At 28.9% G+C, this 20823-nt stretch overlaps 2 protein-coding genes across 2 annotated transcripts; one reads left to right on the top strand and one right to left on the bottom strand.

Moving 5' to 3' along the window:
- Nucleotides 1–264: 264 nt before the first annotated feature.
- LOC121217131 (uncharacterized) lies at nt 265–6904 on the top strand. Its single transcript, XM_041092686.1, has 3 exons — nt 265–300; nt 6038–6272; nt 6573–6904. The coding sequence occupies exons 1-3, from the start codon at nt 265–267 to the stop codon at nt 6746–6748; spliced, it is 447 nt and encodes a 148-aa protein (XP_040948620.1). The 3' UTR covers nt 6749–6904.
- An 11110-nt stretch (nt 6905–18014) lies between these two features.
- Nucleotides 18015–20280, bottom strand: LOC107902566 (GDSL esterase/lipase At1g29670-like). The gene is made up of 3 exons (XM_041092685.1): nt 20143–20280; nt 18323–18455; nt 18015–18250 (listed from the first exon to the last, which is right to left on the bottom strand). The coding sequence occupies exons 1-3, from the start codon at nt 20278–20280 to the stop codon at nt 18015–18017; spliced, it is 507 nt and encodes a 168-aa protein (XP_040948619.1).
- Nucleotides 20281–20823: the final 543 nt, after the last annotated feature.

The raw sequence follows: 20823 nt of genomic DNA, 5'->3' as shown, positions 1-20823 counted from the left end.
TCTTTTAATTTTAATTAGTGGCGGCTCATGTATTAAATGCAAAACAAGTATTATTTATAAATTTGTTTATGAGGAGCTTCCTTGTTTAATCATATATTTCAATAATTGTTGCTTTTTGGCAAGATAAATTTGTGTTTTCCATATGTCACACCGGTTGACATTAACAAAGAAATTAATGGATTATAAGGCTGAGTTAAAAGTTAAGTACTTCAATAATTAAGATTAGTTGTTGTAAAACAAACCTCTGAATGTTCTTAGAGATCAATGGCCTACTTTGTTATTGGTTTTAGAGCCTCCCCTGTGAGTTATTGAAGAGTATTGCAGTCTGCATCAAGTTTTTTTCTCGAATTTCTTGTAGAAGCTTTAGAATGCAGTGCTAAGTTCAGAGTGAGGGAGGATTGGAAGTAGTGGTTTACTAAGTTGCATGATGAAAGATGATATTGAAGGTTTGGGGTCAAAGTTAACAACGCAAGGACTTCTCGAGGATGGACAGAAACCATGGTTAGTAGGATGTTTATGGACGAGTATGCAATTTAACAAATAAGCAATGATGGCATTGTTTAAGGTGGTATGGAAACTAGCATATAAACTTAGTATTAGTTCCATTGATGTGGAAACATATTAAGCATATGGACTTTGACAATATTTCTTTATGGTTAAAAGGCTTAAATGCTTTCAGCAAGGGATGTAATTGATGATTGACACATCTTCCATTACCTATGTTAATTATACATTGCATTTTGTGAATAAGTTCAGAAATTTTAGGTCAATTGTTTCAAATTGATAATCATCTCAAGCTCAAGATCATTGTATTAATTAAAGAAATTTCATTTTAATAATTGGATGTACTTCTTCGTTAAGAGATTTTCATCAGTGTCAACGCTATTGCAGGTTTTCATAAAGTGTGCATCATGTTGATGTAGATACCTTTTGTCATTAACCTGTTAGAATTTGGAGGTTGATAATTTTAAGGTATCCTCGAACCATTAATCATTTGAGTGTATGACTTCACATATGTATACAAACGGAGAGCAATATTTTCAACTTCATCTTTGATTACTTCAAATCTTAAAAATTTTAAAATATAAATTTAATTATGTTTTATTAACTTAAACTTGTATTTTGATTTATGTGTTATTATAAATAAAATTGGATTTTAATTAAAATTTAATTTTTATAAAAATTAAAACTTAAATTTAAAAATGAGACATATAATAAATGTCATTTTCCATAACAACTCGTAAACTCTAAATTTTCTAAAATAATATAAAAACTTATTTTAGATTGATTAAGAAATTTTTTTATTTCCCAAGATATCCACTAAAGTAAGCTCAATGACTAATCATTCAAGTTCTATAGATTCATTAAAGGAGTAGATGCTGGGCACGAGTTTTAAAGCTACTCTATACCCAAGACAATGATCAAATCCTCGACTACTGGTTAAGGTAAGAAAGATCCTTGCTATCTCACCTAACCCCGTAGTTAATATGATTAAGATATTAAAATATAATAACATATTTGTTTATTTTGTAAAATTTTGATAATTAATGTTAGAATGAAAATTGAACAACAAATTAATTGAAAAAAAATGCAATTTTTATTTTTTTGAACTATTTCCTAAAACTTTATTATTTACACAATTATAATTGTTTGACTTGGTTTTCTTTTATGATATAAAAAATTAAACATACAAGTTTTATAAAATAATGAGGTTAATTTAAAAAAAATGTTGGCTATAAAATTATTCACAAAAATAGTCATACAATATAAAAAAACTTCTTTAAATATTTGTGATTTATACATATGATATGATACAATACACATTCAAGTCCCTTCTTGACATTTTTGGGGCTTAGGCGAAATAATAAATTGGAATCCCTTTTAAAAAATTATAAAATTTAATAAAATAAAATAAAAACATATACGAGTAATTTCATTAAAATAAAACATTTTATTACCTTAAGCGAATAAGATATTTTCTAACAAAATTAAAAAAAATATATATATTTTTCATTCAATCTACTCCTATGTCATCAACTACAAAAACACAAGAAATCATAAAAAATTTTTTATAGATAAACCAAAAATTCTGAAAATTTTATGGTAAGAACATATGTGAGTCTAGTTTCAGATAAAATTTACGGATCTTAATTTGGAGTTCTGTATCTCAAGATATAAATAATTTAGTGACTACGACTCAAGTGGACAGCTTTGAATGAATATATATATATACTTTGGCTTTCAAAAACTTCTTTCAGATGATGCCACAGTCACAGGGGCCATTAAAAAAATTCTATAAGCAATTGAAACATTCGGATAGCAATATGTAGATTTGACAAACTCAAGAATTTTTGTGGCTGACATTAATTCATTCGGTAAAGTAAATTTCAACACTTTCAATTTAGAGAAAATATCATTTAAGTCAACATCTGATAAATCACAATGAGAAAAGACAGAGTAAAAACTAGCACAACATTCTCTCAATTCCTTTTAATCCAATGACTTTAACTTTTTTGAATCAAGCAAAAACCTAAAAATACTTTCAAATGTTTTTAGTTTTTAAATATGCTCTTCAAAGAAGTAATTGTCATGTCTACAATAACTAAAAAATAATCAACTCTAAATAATTCATCACCCGACTGAATTTCTTCACCCTCTTAGTTATTCTCATCAAATTGTTTTTTCTAATAACATGATGCTTTGTTGGAAGGGTAGGCTTTACATCCATATCAAGTGCAATACTTTTAGCAATATTCATACTAGAAGTAAAGCCTTCAGTTCTATACTTTTCAAAATATGACAATACGCCTTCTAATTGCTTTATGGTGATGTTAATACACATAGACTTAGATTGCAATTTCTTACTCACTATATTTATAGCAAATAAAATTTCATACCAAATTACCCTACCAAGCAAAATGTCAAAAATCCCAAGTGCATTGATCGAACTCTCTGCTTCACTCTTTGACTTTGCATTCACAAGATTCATATAATTCCGACAAAGCCAATCTTATTTAGGGAGTTTGAAATCTAATAGTTTTAACACTTTTAATTTGACTCTCCCAACAGGTATTAGATAAAAATTTCATAGTTAATTCAAGGACATTGTTAAGCAAAATTTTCCATCTTTTTGTAGAACCCGAAAATAATGAATATATGCGTTGAACAATTCCAAAAATTGAAATAGCTCTAATGCAAGAATGTGCCATATCACTAAAAGTAAGATCCAGACTAGGACAAGCACAAGGCATATATAAGCTCTTGAGTTTATTTCAAGAAATCGCTTTTGAACACCTTGGTGCTTCCCTTTTACATTGGAACCATTATCATAACCCTGACCCCTTACATCATCAGCATTAAGTTCAAGAGACTTCAAAACATCTTGTAATTCATTAAAAAGTCCCAATCCAGATATATCATCCACCTTCAAAAACTCTAAAAAGTACTCTTCAATTTTTATTTTATTAATTGACATATTCACACATCGTACTATTAGAGTCATTTGTTCTTGATGACCAATATCAGGGGTATAATCAAGAATTAGAGAAAAATATTTTGCCTCTTTGATGGTCTTAATTATAGAACTTTTAACACTATTAGGCAAAAGGAAAATCAACTTATTTTGAATTTTATGCCCAAGATAATGATAATGAATTTCACGGTTTTGAATGCGTCTAACATAATCTTGCATTGTCACATCGAATTTAGCAATCATTTCAATCAATCCCAGAAAATTACCATTGCTATCTTAATAGGTTTTTTCATTGGATCCTCGAAAAGTCAAATTATGAGTAGCAAGACATTTAACAGTTGAAAATATTCTAAGTAAAACTTGCATTCATCACTCTTTCTCTTTCATAATCTGTTCTTGCAAGATTTTATCAATTGTTTCATTTTTATCCAACCTTACTCTCATTTCATTCCAAGTATTCATATTAGTCATATGTTCAGCACTGTTTTCATGTTGTTTGATCCTCTTACTAATATGCTAACAAACTTTTATTACTAATAGATTTGCACAACTTACAACAAAAACAAAACACTTTGTCAACATGTTTGGAATAAGCCAACCATTTTCTATCGCTAATCTCACCATGTCACTTGTTTTGTTATCAAGATTAGCCTAATTTCTAGGATCATAAATATCAGGATAAATTGTTTGTTCTTCATTAAGACCAATATTTTCAATATTAGATACATTTAGCACATCATTAGGCTCATTTGGATCATTAATTTCATCATTCTTGTTGACATCATTTTTTAAATGAAACGGGGTCAACTTGGATTTTGAAAACAAAAACGAACATAGGAGTCGCCACTAATCTTTTTTGATGAGGTGTGATCGGGTCACCTCGAAAAAAATTTGTTTTTAATAAACAGTTTAGATTTATTAAAACAATGCTTTTGGTTTGCGAAATTCAAAGAAAAACAAGTTCGGGAGTCGGTTACGTACGAGGAAGGACTAGCACCCTCGCAACGCCCAAAATTGGTACCTAATTGATTAATTAATGTCTTAGTGTCAAAATTTGAAAACTTTGAAGAGTTTTAAAAATATGATCCTTAAAAAACTCGAATAACATGGATTGAAATTCAAGATTCTTTTATTCAGAAGGAATATCACATCCAGCACGTTAGGGCACGATACTTTAAACCGTCGAAACCAAGATCACCTTAAGGTTTGAAAACCCATACTTTGAAGTTTTAGCAGGATATTTGGCTATTTGGTCAAATAAGAAATCGAAACCCAGCACGTTAGGGCACACTTTCTTGAATTTCCAAATGCAAAATATTGCCTTTATTATTTTTAGAGAAATCCTCATATCAAGAAAAAAACATGTCATATCCAATACATTAGGACACAACGTATCGAATTCCCGATACGAGGATACATGCTGAAAAATTTACTTATTGAAAAGATATTTAGCTATCTAGGGGTTCTAAAAGAAAAGATCATGCCCAGTAAGTTAGGACACAATCTTTTCTTAATTTCCCGAGATCATTTAAAACTAGAGTTTGAAAAGTTTCATGTATCTAGATTTATTGCAAAAATCGAAACCCAGTAAGTTAGGGTACGACTTTCTCAAATCTAAACACGAAATTTTGTTTATTCAAAAGTCATAATTTATACATTGAATAAAAACAATTTAACGCAAAATAGTAGAGATAAAACACGATGCTAATACACGTGACAAAACAATAGTGAATTCGGTAATGTAAGTATGAATAATATGAACAATCATAAAAAATGAAATAAACAAATGTAAGAGACAAGTCAATCATGTTATAACAAGTAAATAAACGAATAAAATTAAAAAATTCTTTTAAAATAATGATGAGCATGTAAATAGCAATAAAGAAAATGAATAAGGTTCAAAATGTGAAGAGATATATATGTATGTATATATGTATAAATAAAAATATGTATGTATATGTGTGTATATATAAAAAAATGTGTGTATGTATATATATGTATATAACAAAATTTGAAATTAAAATGACATACATAAGTAAATCATAACAATAATAATAATGTAATATAATAGTAATAATAATATTAAAATAATTAATTTAATGATAAAATAACTCTAATAACGCATATGGGATTAAATTGGAAACCAAACTAAATTTTGGGGTCGAAATGAAAAAACAACAAAAAGGATTAGATCATGTCACGCGTGAAAGGAAAAGGACCAAAGGAGAAACATTCCCATGTTAACCAAACGGCGTCGTTCCAGTGAAACGCATACACATGATCTATGGACCAAATTGAAACAGACGTGAAAATTCGTGGCCAAAATCGAAAATAATAAAGAAATCGCATTGAATACACTGCAAGGGCGGAGGGGCGTATTGCGTAAATATCCTCTCAAGACTAAACACGCGGATCCCCAGCGGTCGGGTCGGGTCAAACGTGGGTGGCCCTATACGGCGCCGTTTTAGGGCCTCTGAAACAGGCCCCAAACTACCCTGTTTTGCGTCTCTTACAAAAGCCAATTTTTTTTTAAAAACCCATTTCTTCCATTCTGTTTAAAAAAAGAAAGAAAAAAAACTTTCATTCTCTCAAACCTCCCCAAAATCCAGCCTTGGGGCCGCTTGCGCCGTCGTGACCAAAGGCCGACGACGAAAAAAATGGGCTTTTCAGCCCTTGTTTCACGGCATATTCGAGAGTCGGGCTTCCAACCCGAGGGACCGAAGGAGCATTAGACCCACTTTAAGGCCCGATTCCGACGACGGCGAGAAGACATCCGTCGACAGAGCCACTGGTGATCCAGGTAGGTTTCTTCCCTTATTCTTTTTCTTCATCTTCTTTTATTAATAGTTTTTTTAAAAAAAAAACAGATTTGTAAAAAAAATGACAAATAAAATAAATAAATGAATCGAAAAAAAGAAGATGAAAAACAACAACCTTTTGTTCTTTTTTATTTATTTCAATGTTCGTAAAAATGTCCAGAAGAAGAATACAATTGCCTTATTCAGCCTTTTATTGCCGATTACAAACGTTTAATCTCTGCTTCATTTGTCGTTTTCTATTTGTTTTCTCTATTTACTATTTTGTTGGTTGTCTTGTGCAGGTGACAGAGCAGTGTCTGATGCGCGTGGATGGGGCGCTGACGTGCGGCGGCGCGAAAGGCACGCGACGAGGCCACGTGTGGTGCTAGGGGTGGACCTAGGTGCGGCGCACCTAGGGTTTCTGCCTCTCATTTTGCTGAAAATGTTTTTAGTTTGTCGGCTGGTTATTTGGGCTTAGGGTTTTTGGTTATTGGGTTTGAGTTTGGTGGGTTAGGGTTAATTTTGGGCTGAGGGTTAATTTGTATTTCGGCCTGTTAAGTGTGCTTTGGGCCCTAGCAAAATTTGGGATGTACAGTTCTCATTGACATAATAATGCAAACTTTTATTTGATTGATCCAAATTTTCATTAGAAACTACTTTTTTAAAAACAAATTTATCAATAACACCTTGTTGTAAATTTTTTAACTCTTCAGCACATTTTCTCTGTTTCCTTTTTTCACCTCCAAATAAATGCATTTTAGGTAATATTGTATATAAAATATAAATCAGATACTCAAGTAACACAAGAAAATAAAATAATAACACTTGATAGAAGAATTCCAAGTTGAATATTTGCTTTCACATTTGCTAATTGCAAAAGTCAAATCGGGTCATTGAAATTCTATAAATATAATTATAATAATCAATTACAAATAGACATGATAATTAAAAATATCCAATTATTTGTGAGGGAAATGCAACTAATAAATTAAATGAGTAACAAAAACAATTAAAATTTCAATCGCATAAAGTCATAAAGAAATGGTATGCAGTAGTATACTATACTATGGTTCATCAAAAAAGGAATTAGAGGGAGAAGTTAAATATAAGGCTGACTTAATGACTCTATTAGTTAAAACCCAAAGATATCATCAAATTAAGAATGAAAAGACTACAAGAAAGGAAAGGAAAGAGGGAGAATCATACCTACAACAATGGTAGATCTAGCACACCATAGATGGGAGGCACCATTGGCAGCAAGCAGATGCAACAACCAGTTGAATAATGGAAGTCTGGCACAGCTACATAGGACGATAGGAAAGAGAAGGACTACCGTGCCAAAGTCGCCATCGATCGCCGAAAAAATTATTTTAGAATCTCAAACTCTCAATCTCTCAGATATAAAGTAAAAATTAATAACTTCAATTGATTGGTGCTGATGAATGATGTATTACTCAAATGAAATTTGGCCCTATTTAACGTACAGAAAATTTCTCTTATTGTCATGGTTATGGGAAAATAGAGAAGGTTGAATGCTAGTAACCATTGATCTTTTTGGGGAAATTGAAATTCTCCATTAGCTTTAATAGTAGGAGTTGGAATTTGGGAACTAAATGAGGTTTAGAGAAGCCAAGGAGTTGGAGATGAAGAGTTTATGACGAAGAATTGAATGACCCTTTTCTTTTCTTTTCTTTTCCTGCCTACAATGAAGCGTCGATCAAAAGACTTAAAAGGTTGAAGAATTTTTTTCCCACATTAAAAGCTCAAGAAAGTAATTTTTTTGGGCCCCTTCCAGCATTGAACCTTAGGCGACAGCACTCCCAAACTACACCCAAGGGCAGCCTTGTACACACGACTAATCTTTAGCCCATTGAAATATGTTTGACAGCATGGGGACAATTACATGTGATGTAAGCGTGCTTTGTTTTCGTTTAAATATTTTTAACAAATTAATCCTTTACTTGCTTTCAATTTAATTTTAATTTTTTATATTGATCACTTAATTTTGAAAATAATATTATGATAATTAACTCTTGATCACTCAAGATTAAAAGAAAAACAATGACCTCCAACCTAACACTAAATGTTAGAATGCCGGGTCAAGAGTAATATATATCCATGCCACCCTGATTGATTGAATTGTTCCATTTGATCTTTATTGGTATAACTTGTACTCACTCATTCCACTCATTTCCATTAACTACTTATTAAGCTATTGAATTTAATCACACATTCATTATTCTACTTGTAACATCCCAAAATTCATAGGGTTAGAATTAATAAAATAATTAAGAAATAAGTTTTAGTCTTGATGGTTAAGAACATAGAATATTGCTTAAAGAACCAAGGTTCAAAGCTTGTTATTTTCTTTTTACCTCTTTTATTTTTCAACAAGCTAAGGAATAAATTCAAGCTAGTTATATATTAAATGTGGTAAGAAATATTTAAGAATGAGTTTGTTGGTTCAATGGTAAGATTTTAGTATATTCCCTTTGGCAGTTAGGTTCAAATCATGCCAATTCCATTCCATTTTTATTAATTTCGGCAAAATGGTTTAATTACCAAATCAACCCTCTAAAGTTTGTTTAACCTAGCCATTTAGTCTCTTCCTAATCATAATAGAATTTTGATTATCTTTTCCAACCTTATTTAGAATTTCTTCTCTATTCTTTAAATACATCTTTTTCTTTTATTTTTTCACTTTTCTTTTTCATAAAATTTTCATATTCTTTTACTGGAAATTTATTGTTGATATCCCGAACCCGAATTCCACCTCGTTCAATTTGTTCTTCGTATTGTTTTAGCATAACACCGTCAAATTTCGTTTCTAATGTGCAAAGATCAGTAAGAATTCATGTTTTCAATTCCGTAGAACCCTAGAATTCTGGTATAATATTATTCCTGACAATTTTCCAAAACCAATTTCGAATCTTTTATGAGTTTTTGTCGAAAATCTTGTTAAATTCGATAAATCTTGAACTTTGATAATAATTCTTGCCTTCTTGTCAACCGAAAGACCTGTATGGGTATCCCAGATCAGATTTGGACGTGAGGATCATTGCTCGAGACCCTATAAGTCAGGTGTGTGTTCTTTTATGAGAAAATCAAGGCAAAACCAAACTAGCCTAGACCACATGTGTAACAACTCGATTTTCAGTGGCGTCGAAAATAGTGGTTCGAGACCACCAAATCTGACGAGTAAGCTCGTAAATTTTATTATTTAGTATTTACAAGTCAAATGTGATTTTAGAAAGATTTATGAATTAGTAATTTGTGTTTTATAAGGATTTATTATGTTAAGTGGTTTAGAAAATGAGGTATTGAGACCTCAATTTCATAAACCGAGCTGTAAATATTTTTATAAATATACGGAGTGTCATTAAGATAGTATTAATGTTTTGTTAGAAAATTTTAACGTTTTGTTAGTTAATTAATTAAAAAAGACTAAATTGAAAAATGTGCAAAACTTGTTAATTAAAGAAATAGTGATTAAATGGATTAGATGTTAAATGAGGGAGGACTTAAAGAGTAAATAAGCCTAAAATAGAAGGGTGAGGCTGCATAAAGCAAAAAAAAAAAACAATAATGAAATTAGGTGATTTAAGGGCAAAATTATAAATTTTGTAAAAATAAATAAATAAAATAGCAATTAAAAGATTTTCTAGACATTTTTTCATCAATATTCAGCCAAAAATAGCCATAGGAGAGCTCTTAAAGCTGGTTTTTCATATTTTTACTTCATGTGAGTTCAATTCTTACTCTTTTCTTGAAATTTTTGTGTTTTTAAGACTTTTACAATTGGGTCCAACTATCTATGTCATTAGTTTTTGGCTTTATGGGTAATTTTGAAAGTTACCATTGATGAGTGCTGGATGTTTGTGATGAATTAACATGGATTTAGAGCTTTAATTTTGTTATATGATAATTTTATCAAGTGATTTTAATAGAAATTGATTTTAGGACCAAATTGTGAAAAGATTAAATATTAGGGTTTGATACTAAATTCTGTTGATCGAAGGCTGTATGATAGTTTAGAATATTTAGATAAATTGTTAATTGAAAAAAAACTCATTTGATAGGCTAATTGGTGAGGGACTAAATTGCAAGAGTTGTAAAACTTAGGGTAATTATGTAATTTCAAAAATTGAGGGGTATTAATTGAGAAGTGAATTGAAACTGAAACATGTGCTAATGAATGAATAATTTTACATTTTAGATCAAGAGCCTGTAGACAAACGTGAAAAGGGGAAAATAACAGAATAGTCCCTGAACTACTACAAATCTTACAATTTAACCAGGTAAGTACGTGTGGTTAAAATTTAATGTTTATTTATTAAATTGATGAATTTTATTATATATTTATTCATATCTATTGTAGAAAATAAAATTATTGTTAAATTATGAAATTGAATTGAATGTTTAAAACGAGTGGAACGCAGGATTGAGTACAATCGTTTTGTGGCAAATGATGAATTGACGGTAAATGAAAAGGATGAATTGATAGAAAATTACCCAAGTAAATCGAGGTTCAGCATTTGTTGCGAACTTTTATGTTTACTTTCCGTTTAGTTCTTACGAGCTTCTGTTAACTCATATGAGTTTCAGTTCAACCCTTATGGGTTAATGTTTAGCATTTATGTGCTTTTGTGTAGCCTCCGGGCTTCTGAATACGATGTACTCATATCCATAAGTTGTTCTTCGATTCGGTAAGATTTGGTAAAAGACTTATGTGATTGAAATTGAAAGATTTATCGTTTATTATTGATATTGATTTGAAGGAAGTGTGTTCATTGATTAATGTTGTGTTTGACAGGGAGAATGTATGATTTATTTACTATTTAATTTATTATATTAAGTTCAATAATATCTATGTATAACCTATCGAACTTACTAAGCTTACTTATGTTGTTTAATGTTCTTGTAGTTTAACGTGAGGTTGGGAGATTGAATCAACACACCAAGCCACACTATCCAACTTAATCAGGTAGTTTTTACAATGTGAACATTGGTTTATATGGCATGTATAGGGTTGGATTGGAAATAAACTAATTTGAAGTATGTTTGTTAATGATATATGCTTGTATGTAAGTAATTAGTAGTAGATTTTGACAAATCAATGAAATGGGTAAAATTGGTAAGTTTATGTAAATTGAGTATTGTGATGTTATGTCATGCTTAAGACATGATTTTGGCTTGTGTTGATTGCTTGTTTGGGATTTATTGATGTATAAAAATGTTGTTTATAGGTTGATATCAAAATGGGTGAGAAAAGTGGCCTTAAAATGGCCTATTTTCGTCCATATGGGCAGAGACATAGGCGTGTGTCTCAGCCGTGTGTGACACAAGACCTAACACATGGGTGTGTGTCTTGGCCGTGTGTCCCTTGCATCTTAAAATTTCAAAACAGAATGCTTAGGAATTTTCACACGGGCAGAGATACAGGCATATGTCTCAGTCGTGTGTGGCACACGACCTTACACACGGGTGTGTGACTTGGCCGTGTGAACCTTGCACCTTAAATATGCAAGTCAATATGCACACACGGCCTAGCACACAAGCGTGTGGCTTGGTTGTGTGACCCAAGTCAGTAGCCACCCTAATTTTGACACGGGCTAGGACACGACCGTGTGTCCCTTCTTCGAATACCCACACGGCTTGAGACACGGGCGTGTCTCTCGACCGTGTGAGACACACAGCCTAGCCATACGGGCGTGTCTCTAGACCGTGTGAGACAGACAGCCTAGCCACACAGGTGTGTGTCTCCCGCAACTTGGAAAATTTTTGAAATTTTACGAAAAATTCTCTAAGTTCTCGGTTTGGTCCCGACTTGATTCTAATGTGTATTTTGGGCCTCGAGGGCTCATATAAAGGACAATGTGAATGAATTGTGATTGGTTTCTATTATGTGTATTAAATGATATAAAATGTTCATAATTGGTCTGTAAAGTTTGGTAATGCTTCGTAACCCTATTCCGACGACGGATAAGGGTTAGGGGTGTTACAACACGGCTTACCAGATGGGTGTATGGGCCGCCCGTGTGGATTGCACGACTATACAGACGATCATGTCCCCCCTAAAACCTCAGGTTTTTGCTTCTCACACCGTCTACCACATAGCCATGTCTCCCATATAGGTTGATTTTTCGAACACCACATGGTCACAGTTTCTCCACATGGCCTGGCCACACGGTTGTGTACCCCTTCACATAGTCCAAGGCTTGCTACACGGTCCGGCCACACAGCCATGTGCCCCCTAAAACTCAAAACTTATAGTTTTGACCCAAAATTTTATGATTTATGCATATTAGTTCCTAATTGGTCCCCGAACTATTTTAATGTTTAATTTATGCAATTAAGTCCCTAATAGTATGAATAATGCTTGAATCCATGATTTAATTGACTATATTAATATTAAATATATACCCAATTGCATGAACTGTGAGTAATCATGTTAATTGTATCTATACTTACGATTTTCATATAACATACCTTATGACACCTCTAACTTAAACCTTTGAGGAATATATGATTTTGCTACTGAATTAATTGTGTGAAAACATATTTATTGTTGCAATATTTGATTATTTTTAATCATAATATTTGTTCTATTATGATCTGTTTTAAGCATGTCTTATTTTGTTGCATAGGTTGGGACGCTCTAAAAAGTAGGAAGTTTTGGTAGATTATTAATTTGCAACTTTGGTAGTTTATCCACATACATCTAGCAGCTTTATCTGCAATTATGTTGTGTACTCAAAACCATTTGACAACGTATTAACCTGTCTACCCATTATCTAGCAATTTTTATTTGCAATAAAGTTATGCATTTACAACCATAGAGCAACCTATTTTCTTACCATTTGTAATTTGACACCGGAAATGTGTTTGTTATCCAAACGAATAAGCAGAATTTTTATTATAAAAATCAATTAAAATCAAATAGATTACGAAATATAAAATTAAAATAACAAGATTTTGAGAGAAATTGAATGAAAAATTGAGAACTAAATAGTTGAGAGAATAGATGAACTAAGAGAATCGAGAAAATGAGATTTGAAGGCAAAAGAAACAAAGTGACTTGAGTTTAGCAAATAAACTAGTCATTGAAAAAAAAATGTGCTATTGGATTTTCTGACTGTTGGGGAAAATTTACTGTTGGATGAAAATGTGTCCAGTGAACGCGTATAGAAAAAAAATCCAACTATGTCTCCATTATCTTTCAAAATCCATATATTTTGCTAATTTACCTGAAATTAATATTTCAATTAAAAGAAGTCTTATATAAAAGAAGTTCTGAAAGGATGGATTGTAAGTACTTTTTGTATCTTTTCAATGGTCAGTCAATTTTCACGAATTTGGATTTAAAATGATGTGATGGTTCTTCCAAAAGAACTTTCACGAATAAACTTTTAAATAGTCTCTCTTTTTTTTTCGATTTCAGATATTTTATCTATTGTATCTCTTTGGGTTAATTGACATCTTTAAACTATAATCCATTCTTAATTAGGTTCTCTTTAATTTAATCACGAATGTATCAATATTATATTTAATTATGTTCTCTATTTGTTGACCTAATAAATTAGATAATGAATCTTAGCTCAAATCCAACGAAGAGAATAAAACGTAAGAATTAAACTGTAAAAAAATTAATCTTCCTATATTTTTTGTCATTGTCAGTTTTCAAACCTATCATATCGAAATTCTATATTTATTGAATATATATATAAAATTTAATTTATATGTTCTGTTAATATATTTTATATAAATTTATATTTATATTTAAGGTCTAAATTGATAGCAGATTGATACAACTTTATTAATAAATTTTGGATAATAGTTTAACCTTGGTTGGAGAATTAACCCAATCCTTTTATCATTTTCCAAGTTACAATGAAATAAATGGCATTGAAAATACAATAATTTGAGAAACACTCTTTATAAAAGAAAACACAGTAGCTCGTTAGAAAGTACATCTTATTCGATTAATCAATTAATAGTATTTATTCATTGTTTTAGTTTACCTTCAATACTGAGTTATTTTATTTTTAATTTATTTTCCCTTTTTATTCATATTATTTGTTTGAGTTAATTACACCAAACATCTCCAAAGTTTTAATTTTAATTTGGTATTTAAATTTTAAAATATTTTAATTATATCCTTAAATTATCAATATTATATCAATATGGTCCTTCCAATCGTTAATTTAATCGTTAAATGAGATGTCAGATCTTATGTGTCATAATTTAAAATGAAAATTTTAAAGAAAAATGTATATTGTAAAAATCTTAGTTATAATGTTTTAGAATTTTTTACGCCTTTTTTTCAGCTCTAATTTATTGTTAGCTTTTAATTTTAAAATTTATGCGGCAACATTTTACTTTTGATTAAAATTTTCATTTTAAATTATGTCACACAAGATTTTTTTTGTGTCATTTAATGGTTAAATTAATGGTTTCAATAATAAAATGACCTTTTTGATATAACATTGATGATTTGGAGGTGTAATTGGAATGTTTTGAAGTTTGAGGAACAATTTAAAATAAAAGTTATAATTTGGATATATATGGTGTGAGTAACTCTATTTATTTATTTATTTTGTTTAATCAACTCATTTATTGCTCAATCTTGTTTTAACAGTCATTAAAATAAATTATTTTAAAGGGTAAGTTATTTTTTGGATTTGAATTTGACAATTTTTTCACATTGAGGCTTATTTTTTTTTTTTATCTAAGTTAAGCCCTAAATTTAATAATTGTTCTCACATTAAGACTTAAATTTTTTATTTATCCATATTAACCTTTAAAAATCACTAAAGTGAAAATATTTACCAAATTCAAATATGATCTAAACAATCTCACATATTTTTATTGAGAGGGGAATAGGAAATGTTTAGATGTTTAACACAAGATTTTATGTTTCATTTTATGGTTACACCATTTGGATTAAAAAAAATGAGTTAGGGATGCGAAAAGAAAGGTAGCTTCCCCATTGATCTTGTTACATCTATAATATCCATTTTGCATCTATTCATTTGGGCTTGAAGGTACTTAATGTAAGGCCCATGTACACCTTATGAAAACTGAGAGCAAAGGCAAAAATCATACAACAGTTGGAGAAATGTCTTCATCCACCCTTCCATTTGTTCAACTTTATGGCAACATCATTAAACTTCATGATTTGCATTTTAATTCCTTAAAATTAAAAATAAAAGAGAATACAAGTAAAATTTAAAATATAAAAAAATTCAAATTTATATTATAAATATAATATCAACTCACCATTAATTAAAATTTATTATCTCTCTTATACTATTATAATTCGCATATAATCCATTCCCAATACTTTAATATTACATTATTTTTTGAGAAGCTTCTAACTTATTAACATTAACAATCTCCATAATAGAAGCAAAACTTAACAACAGTGGCGAAGCTTAAAATTTTTTTTTTTTGTGGGTTTAGAATTAAATTATATAATTTCATATTTTAATAGTTTATATCTTTATAATTTTTAAACGGTTAAATTAAATTTTATCATTTTAGAGGATCAAAGTGTAATGTTACCATTATTAATTTAATATTTTATAAATTATAAAGAGTCTAAATTAAAATTTTACCATTTTAGAGAGACCAGGACTGCTTAAAAAATAATAGTAAAAATAATTTAATTTTCTAATTTTCTTTACATGCTATTTGGAAGTGTTGGCCTTGATGCATCTCTTTATAATGCTAAGTTTACTTTTAATTATCATATAATTATAACACTAATTAAATAATAATTATTAACATAAAATAATAAGAAGAAATCTATCACTAAAAAAATCTCTAAATAACTATGTTGCTTGTTTAATATAAGAATACTAAATAAAATTAAGTATGCTACTTGTTTATTTATCATTATTTTACAGAATTAACTCGATTGAGTCTTAACTCAAATAGTATGGGTATTGTTGCTAATGCAATAGAATATGAGTTCGAGTGTGTTGAAGCGCATTATCCTCCTATTTATGAGTTGAGGAGAAACTATCGATAGTTCTAAGTATTGTCTAAAAAAACAGATATAATCAAAATATTAATTTTTAACATTATGGTTTATATAGTATAAGAGTACTAAATTAAATTAAGTACGTAGCTTATTCATTTATCATTGTAAATTTTTATTTATTAAATTAATCAACTATTAAATTTTTTGAGCTGGAATTACTACTAATAAAGTGTTGTAAGAGTTCTTCAAATGCTATAAGACTTGCTATATGAATTTGTTTAATTATTAATTATTTTTTAATATATTGTTATGATTTTATCAAAAAATATTATTATTTTTAATTATAAAAAATTAATACATATTAATTCCATTTAAAAATTATTATTCAAATATTAATTTAATAGTACTAGCTTCTAATGTAACATACGTTGTATATGATTTTACACTTTTAATATTTAATTAATTTTTAAATATTGTATTATAATTGCAGTAATTAGTGTGAATAATATTTCTTATTTAAATTATTGAATTTAATTAAAATATATTAATTTATCAATTCAAATATTATAATAAATTTTTAAAAAAATTAATTAAATCAATTTTGACATATTCAACATAATTAGCATAATTAACATTATGCAAAATAAGAACCAATTAACATAATTAACTCTAATATTAGTTAAGTGATAATTAAGATGCTTTTAATCCTATTCAAGTAATAAATCTATTTTAAAATAATTTAAAATTAGCACAATTTTATAATAATAATTGTAAAATAAATTATAATAAATTTTAAATGTATAATCATCTCAACTTCTATTTTATTTTAATTTTTTATTAATAACTCTAATTTAAATATTATAATTATTTTAAAATGTAAATTTAGTAATATGATAGAAAATAAAGGGTATTCTAATTAGTTAAAAAAATTTCCAATCTCATGCTTTAATATATATTATAGATAATGAAGAGTAATTTTGTTCTCTCTTAAACTTGTACTACTATATAGACTTGATCATGGGTCGGGCCACCCACTAAGGCCAGAAGGCCCGCTTGAAATGTGTGAGGGTTTGGGTAAAAATATATGCCTGAAAATGAGTTTGGAGAAAAAATAAAGCTCGTTTTCTAAACGGGTCGGGCCAAGCCCGAATTTGGTTCAAAAAAATTTTCTGCTACTGTTTTACTGTTGTTTTGTTGTCATTTTGCTATTATGTTGCTACTATTTTGTTGTTATTGTTCGGATATTGTATATCTCTTATTTTTGTTAAGTTTGCTACCATTTTAGAGGCATTTGCTTGCTAAGTTATAACTATCCTAGTGTTATTTAAGCATAAATATATATTTTTAATGTATTTTTAATTTGTTGGGAAATATTTATTTTAATAATTTTAGTTCATTTGATGTATATATTTTTTAAATTTGTTTTTTATATCAAAAATTTAAGATATAGCTTAAATATAACACCACCTTCGCAAGAGCAGAAGTTGCTAATTGCTAGCTTGGAAATGGAGTATTGAACGAAAGGAAGTTGATTATTAGAGTGTAGGGGACAAAGATTTTGCAGTGTATGCGCCCTCCTAGGATCCCTGTTCACAATTTCATAAAAAGCTCGGCCCGACCCACATCTTTTTGGAAAGTTTTAAAGAGGACCATAATTTAAATTTATTCGTGTTTGATTAAGGTCGAAATATACAATCCCCACAAGTAGAAGAAAGTCATGGAAAACGATATACATACATGTGAAGCTTGGAAATGTAACTTAAAGTTTGGGAAGTTGATTAACATGAATGGGATAAACTTCGGTTTTACGTTTAGAAGTGAAAGCCTTGGTTGCTATTTCCACATTCACTTTTTCTGTGGGATGAAGCCCATCGAAGAACACATGAGCACTCCTGTGCATACATATCCTCCCACCTTTCTTGCATGAAATTCCATTGCCTGCTGATTGTCTCAATGGCACCACTTCACAACATGGATTGTTAGCATCTTTGAAACCTGTAAACACAATATATCATCATATTTTAAATCAAACTGATTTAGTCTCCTACTTAATTATTATTTTCTTACCTCTAGAACAAAAGTTTTGGATGATATCAGTTACAATATTGTAAGAGTTGACCAAAACAAGATTAGAAGTTGGTATGTCGAATTTAACCCTGTCTATTATTGATTTCAACTCATTATTGAAGAGAACCGCCGCCTAGTATCATAACTTTGATGCACCCATTTTTACGCATTGCATTCAACATTGGAGAACATCCAAGTAGATATACTGATATCAATACAAACTTCCTTGCTCCTAATCTGTACAACCTCTATAATAATCCAACAATTATCGGATTTATTAACCATATGTTATATTTGAGAGTAGAAATTGTAATTACATAACTACATAAATTTAAATTATAAAAAAAACTTTCTCTAAACAAATAACAAAGCTTAAAAATCAAATCATTGTATGTAATATGTTAGTTTAAGAAAGTATTTAACAATAAAGCTATTAATAAATAATAATATATATTATATCTAATTTAATCTAATTACTCTAGCATTCTATATTTATTGAGTTCTTCTCTAGCTAACATTATACATATACTCTGTCATTATCGGTTGATCTTTGACCAAATATAATTAATTAATAATAAATCCTACATACTTTAGTTAAATATTTAGTAGATCAAAATGTACAAAATTATCTCTTGTTAAAAAAATTTGAAGATTATTTAAATGAGATTAGTAATATAATATTTAATTACATTTACAAATATCAAATATATGTCCTGAAAAATAAAATATTCTATCATTATTTTATAAAAATAACTTCTTAAATTTAAATATGTACAAGTGTACTTGAAAAATCTTATGGTAATTGAATTTGACTGTATTTGCTTGTAAACTACTCATAATTACTTCAATTCTCAACACCCCATAAGAATTGAAGAGTGTAACTGAAATCCATGGAATGTACTAATTAGAATGATTATTTAAATATGTCACACATTTATAATTACGTGTAATTATACTCAAATTCAATTATTAGTTAATTTTCTTAAAATAATATATTTAATAAATAAAATTTGACTTATTTAAACTAAACGACTCCAAGGTTCAGTTGTCCAAACCTAAAAGTAATATTTAGGTTACTGAAAAAAAAAAAGAAAAATAAGTTAAAAGTAAAAAGAAAATTGGGCTTTTTAAAAAGTTTGTAACATGCTATTATTTATTTTATATATTATATGTTTATATTGCATGTAAAACAAATATAAATACTATAATACTTGTAATAAATATATATTTGTTATTAAAATGAAAAATACTAAGTTGCCTTTGTTTAGAAATTTAATGAATAATTTTTTTTGTAAAATTACTAAATTTTAAAAAAATATTAAAAGAATAAGGGAAAAAGATTTCTTTGGTTCCTCTCAATTTCAAAATTTAGCAAATTAGTCTCTTTCAAAACAAAAAGTTAAGCAATATTTTAATCTCCGTCAATATTGAAAATGAGAAATGAAGAAAATTAATCATAACGTTAATGTCTTTTGTCAATTGTCAATTGTGCATGATTTTCTATTAGTATAATAATAAATTTAACCCTCGATATTTACATATTTTGTTAACTTGAACTTGATCAAGTTTCAATAAATTTCGACTCAACATTTACACATTTACAAATTGTAGGCTAAATTTATGAAATCATGACCAAATTAATAAACGTATGAATTATGAAAAATATTAGCGACATGATTAAATATCTTTAGTTGCTCACTTTTGAAATTGATAGAAATTAATTTAATTGGATTTTTTTTGAGATAACGAAAATTAAAAAAAAAACTAAAGAGATACCAATAGAAGCATAAAAAGAAGAATAGCGGGAAAAAGGAATGCACCTTCAGTTGAAGGGAAAGAGAGGTGGTGAGATTGGCAGTGAAGGTTTCAAGGCTGGCATTGTACTCCCCTTTTCTCCCAAAGTAGTTGAATAAATAGTCGTTGCCTCCCGTCCCCACTATGGACATGTACTTCTTCATCGCTTTCCTATTCTCTCTTCTTGTAACCCTCAAATTGTTTTTTCACTTGCGGCAACGTCACCGTCTCGAAGTTCCTTATTTGTTGATTTAGCAATTTCCATTCCTCCTCAACTTATTTGCTATCATGCCACAAACTCTCAATGGCTAAGGCAATTAGTATAAAAGAAACCGTGTCCTAAAAATACAATGAATGAGATTTATTCTAGTTTCAAATTTTTTTTATAGATTTTATATATAATATAAAGGATAAAAATACTTTTTTTTAGTAATATCTGATGCTTTTTAAGAACAATGTTTTTTTTAAAATCATTTCATTGATGCGACATTAATTCAATAAAATAATATTACAATATCATCATTTAGTGTATTAAAAAAGATGGATAAAATTTTATCTTAGTACAGGCGATTAGTCTTATTGGGTTTAAAATAAGGCTTTGATATTAATAATGAGTTTGCGCTTTTATAGGATTTATATAATTGGATCAATAACTTATCGACGAATAAAAAGTGTAAACGGAAATATATTCATTACAATATTATATA

Source organism: Gossypium hirsutum, chromosome D05 (genome assembly GCF_007990345.1).
Source record: "Gossypium hirsutum isolate 1008001.06 chromosome D05, Gossypium_hirsutum_v2.1, whole genome shotgun sequence".
NCBI lineage: Eukaryota > Viridiplantae > Streptophyta > Magnoliopsida > Malvales > Malvaceae > Gossypium > Gossypium hirsutum.
The sequence above is the reverse complement of the archived record's forward strand: the minus strand, read 5'-3'. Positions and strand labels throughout refer to the sequence as shown.